General features: G+C 34.7%; 1 protein-coding gene across 1 annotated transcript in view; it reads right to left on the reverse strand.

The window, feature by feature from the left end:
- Positions 1-5,253, reverse strand: part of COL4A5 (collagen type IV alpha 5 chain) — a 227,462-nt gene that overhangs the window by 93,800 nt on the left and 128,409 nt on the right. The window contains exons 10-16 of the mRNA XM_077773807.1: positions 4,203-4,265; positions 2,668-2,703; positions 2,537-2,578; positions 2,310-2,402; positions 813-866; positions 660-716; positions 358-402 (exon numbers count right to left, since the gene is read on the reverse strand). Coding sequence (XP_077629933.1) covers positions 358-402; positions 660-716; positions 813-866; positions 2,310-2,402; positions 2,537-2,578; positions 2,668-2,703; positions 4,203-4,265 — 390 coding nt within the window. The remainder of the gene's footprint in view (positions 1-357; positions 403-659; positions 717-812; positions 867-2,309; positions 2,403-2,536; positions 2,579-2,667; positions 2,704-4,202; positions 4,266-5,253) is intronic.

Genomic DNA, 5,253 nt, shown 5'->3' on the forward strand with positions numbered 1-5,253 from the left:
ATGACTACAAATGAATATTAGGGAAACTTTTGAGGGTGATGTAACTTTTTTATTATAAAGGTGGTTATACAATTATATGTGTTTGTCAAAACACACAAACTATACACTGAAAATGGTTCATTTTACTGTATACAAGTTATATCTCAATAAATCAGACTTAAAAATATGAAAAAAATCCTTTTTTAACAAAGGAATTTTAAATTCATATTCAAAAGAGAAAGTTTAATTTCCATTCCTACCAACTATTTCCAAACCCAAGCCTGTTTGCCATCCTGCTTCTCTACTACCTGCTTCTCTACTAGCACACACAAATGCTGCCATTTTTGGGAGTCAGGTGGGAGGATGGACTTTACTCACTGGAGTTCCTGGTTGGCCATTCTCTCCATCCTTGCCTGGTTTACCCTACAAGAGTAAAAGAAATGCAAGAATATAAATTTGTTATTTAGGATATATGAGATTAAAGAATATAACAAATTTTCTTTCTGCATTGGACTATATTAAGTAGACTTCAGATTTCAATATTATAATAAATAAATGAATGTCAGTTGTGACATTTTGAGACAAAGCAAGTAGGATTTGAGAGGAAAGAATAAAATTACACACACACAAACACACATTTACAATCTTTTGCAAAGAGTATTAGTAGTCATAATACTTACTCTTTTGCCAGGCTCTCCTTGTTCACCCTTCTCACCTTTCACACCACCTGGAGGACCCTATACACAGAAAAGTAGTTTTAGACAGGTTCATGGAGTGCTCTGTATCAATACCAATTTACATTAAAAGACACTAAAGAATTTTAGGCTACTTACTGGAGGACCACGTATCCCTGGAGGTCCAGGAAGCCCTCGGTCACCAGGAAGTCCCTATGCAGTAGTAGGGGAAAGGAAAGCAACATTAATACTAGAGCCAGCTAAGAACACTTTAACAAGCTGAAAAATGGACTCATGTAGTATAACCAAAGATAATAGGATGTTTCTTTTTTTTATTTTTTAAATGTTTATGCATTTTTGAGAGAGAGAGATAAAAAGAGAGCGAGCTGGGGAGGGGCAGAGAGAGAGGGAGAAACTGAATCAGAAGCAGGCTCCAGGCTCCATTCTGTCAGCACAGAGCCCGACGTGGGGCTCAATCTCACGAATTGAGAGATCATGACCTGAGCCGAAGTCAGATGCCTAACTGACTGAGCCACCCAGGTACCCTGATAATAGGATGTTTCTAATTCAATGTTAAAATTTGCTAAGCAAAATAACCTAGAGCCATCTTTGCTTACTTCAGTTAATATCCAATGTGTGCATAAGCTGAGTTTTTAGGTAAATAAAAAGAAAACACTTAAAATGAAATTATTAATGGTACATTTTATAAAAAGCAAAAATACCCATAACAAGTCAATATAGGGGCTATATAACACACACCCATTTTGGCAGAGAACTGAATGATCCGTTCCATACTGATGGCAGGGTTGCAGTCAATCTGTCCTTTATTCTTAACTTTCTTATTAGCATTTAAGTGAAACAAAAATGTACACCCTTTGTTCAAGGGTGAGTCATTATGCTATAAAATATATGTAGGATCCCACCTACTGTAGTAGAAGCAAAGTATCAGATAATTATTTCTAAACACAACAGGGGTTTATAGAGTAACACCATCTTTGTCCTTGTATATTAGTGAAATGTAGAGAAGACAGTAATCTAAGACAATGACAGTCTACCATATCATGACCTAATTTTGTACACGAATGCATTATTCATAATAGCCAAAAATGCAAATAATCCAAATGTCCATCAACTGACGATGGATAAACAAAATGTGGAATATTTACACAAGGGATATTATTAAGCCATAAAAAGAAATGAAGTATTGAAACATGCTACAATACGGATGAACCAAAATATACTACCTAGAAAAAGCCAGACACACAAGACCATATTGTATGATTCAATTTATGTGAAGTGATCAGAGTAGGTAAATCTACAGAAACAAAAGGTAGATTAGTGATGGCCCAGGGCTGAGAGTTTGGGGGGAAATGAAGAGTGACAACAAATAGGGATGAGGTCTTGTGGGGAGTGGCTGATGAGAATGTTCTGGAATTAGATTGTAGTGATGGTTTCACAACCCTGTAAATATACAAAAAAAAAAAAAATTGAATTGTACATAGGTNCTCAATGAAGCTCTTTAAAAATTTAATTATCTCCAATTCTTATTATTTTTAAAATACTTTCATATATAATTATATTCCAGCTTATAATGCTTTTTAATGGAATGCCACTTTTATAGCAAAATGTTCATTGGTTTCCTGTCTATATACTCACCTGATCTCCTTTCTGAAACTCTACATCAATTGGTCTTTTCTGTTCACTGATCTGTCCAGGTGGCCCAGGGGGACCCTGAAGGCCTTGTTCACCCTGNATTTCATAACATACATAAACAATAATATAAAACATAAGCTAAGTCAGTGGCAAGTAGCAAAAAGACAAGTTCAAATGGTGAGGAAAGTAGAAAACTGAGGGCTGAATAATCAAATTTTTCCTTTACTCACCTTTTCACCCTTGGGTCCTTGGAAATTTAAGCCCATATTCCCCTAAAAAGAGACATTTTAGTTTAAACTCTCATTTACAAAAACAAGAAGAATTCATACCAAATAAAAAATGTAAAGAAAAAGAAAATTACCTTTGGTCCTGGAAGTCCAGGTGGACCAGGAGGGCCCTAAGAATAGTAACACAGAAAAGAAAAAATGGGATATATTGATACATTTATTAAAAAATTATTTGGTTTCAAAAAATTATCTGGTTTCATAAAAAGTGAAGACTGAAAATGCCCTTCAAAATAGTGTTTTCCTGTTTCTCACATTTAAGTTGATTTTAACAATCTAGATGAATGTGGAGACATCCTGTAGCAGTATACAAGTAGGCAGGGGAAGAAATGCAAGGTTGAGTAGAGACAGAGGGGTAACACCAGTGCCAAAAATCAATACAAAAGTTAATATCAACAAACATATCAAATTTCTCATATCAGAATTATAGGTAAATGTAGGTGTCACAAGGCAATTNTGGATCAAGAAGATGTGGTTTATCTATACCTGGTAGCATTTCTAAGACTTTGCTTCACCTGTTGAATCAGGGTTAACTGAAGGAACATTCAGGAGTGCAGAGTGTGTCAGTTACATAGCCACAAGAGTTGAGGAAACTCAAGATGTAACAACACACACAGGGTTTACTGATGTTTTAACAATGGAGTTAGGAAGAAGTACCATAGTCCAGGGTCTAATGCTTTGCAGGTGTCTACTACTAAAAATAAACTAAACAAAGAGGTTTTCTAATCCTCTCCTAGATATTCCCAGGAAAGCAGCAATCACAATCTTTTCTGGTAGATTCTCTTAGTATTTACCAAATGCTATTTCCTTCATTCAGGAATAGAGGACCAATTGTCACAAGCAAAATTGTACAATCTATAAAGGGATAATGAAAACTGTCACTTAAATATATGGGACATGAGAGATAGAGTGGTACATGAAAAATTACTTTGACTGAAGTACAATTTTCTTGCCCTTTTAAGAGGGCAATAGCAAAGCTCTAAGTCCAAAGCCTGACTTGAATAAAATCTAAGTATTGCAGGGGCAATAATACTCAGAATTTAATTACAGGAGAAAATACGAGTGACCATTGAGGTAGTAAAGTAAGAGAACTGATTGCATACTCAAGGTCTTTACATGTTGTTGCTTCTTTCCTGAGGTGCACAAATCCTTATCCCACTGCAAAGTAATCTACTACCCTCACCAATCCTGTTTAGTCCCAGGCCCCTTAGAAATAAGAGCCAATATTTTTTTGGGGAATACCTGTTTTTTGTTCCTCTTAAACTGAAAACTGCAAATGGAAGAAACATGTTTCATCAAGTGACTAGAGAATTGCCTGAGAAGACTTAACGAAATGGACAGAATCAACTTAACCACTGACACATCAAGAGGTAACCAACAAGATATTTTATTTTAAATCTTTCCTTTTGTATACCTCATTTTTCTCCATCTAGAAAATGGAACTATCATTTAGCACACATATTGTTCACCATAACACTGTAAAATATCCTGTAAATAAATATATTATAAGCATTGTCAATGCATTCTACTTTCAAGTAACAGAAACAATATTAGTATTCCTATAAGTTTTTTTTTTTAAGTAGGAGAAATGAAATTCCAGAAGCAAGCTTACCATCAAACCTGGGGGTCCTGGGGGACCAATTGGCCCTGGTAAACCAGTGGGACCAGCTGGGCCCTGTTATAAAGAAAGTGAAGAAAAGGATGAAAAAAAATCCTCATTATATCACACAAAGAATTACACTGAATGAAATTTAAACTTAAATAACTGTCAGAAATTGCTTACACAATTCTACAATTCTATAGTANGTATTTACCCAAAGAAAATAAAAACACTAATTTGAAAAGGTATATGCACTACTATGTTTATTGCAGCATTATTTATAATAGCCAAGATATGCAAACAACAGATGTCCATTGATAGATGAATGGATAAAGAAGATGTGGTACACACACATACACACAACACACACACACACACACACACACACACACNTTACTGGGGCTTTTACACTAGAAATGGGAAAGGAAGAGCTACCAGTTTCAAGGTGGCTTTTCTATTTTAAAGGAAAAAATAACTATGTATTTACCCAAAGAAAATAAAAACACTAATTTGAAAAGGTATATGCACTACTATGTTTATTGCAGCATTATTTATAATAGCCAAGATATGCAAACAACAGATGTCCATTGATAGATGAATGGATAAAGAAGATGTGGTACACACACATACACACAACACACACACACACACACACACACACACACAGGGTTACTCCTCAGCCATAAAAGGAATGAAATCTTGCCATTTGCAACAACATGAATAGATCTAAAGGGTATAATGCTAAGTAAAATAAATCAGTCTGAGAAAGACAAATACCACAGGATTTCAGTCATATGTGGAATTTAAGGAACAAAACAAAGAAGAGAGACAAACAAAAAAGCAGATTCTTAAATACAGAGAACTGGTGGTGCCAGAGGGGAGGTAGATTGGGGAATGGGTGAAATAAAGGGATTAAGAGAACACTTATTGATTGTGATACGTATTGAATAATGTACAGTTGAATCATTATATTGTACACCTGGGACTAATATAACACTGTATGTTAATAAATAATTTTAATAATAAATTTAAAAATTTAAAGATTTTTAAAAGATGCAAAAAT

Source organism: Crocuta crocuta, unplaced genomic scaffold (assembly GCF_008692635.1).
Source record: "Crocuta crocuta isolate KB4526 unplaced genomic scaffold, BGI_CrCroc_1.0 scaffold737, whole genome shotgun sequence".
In the NCBI taxonomy this organism is placed as follows: Eukaryota; Metazoa; Chordata; class Mammalia; order Carnivora; family Hyaenidae; genus Crocuta; species Crocuta crocuta.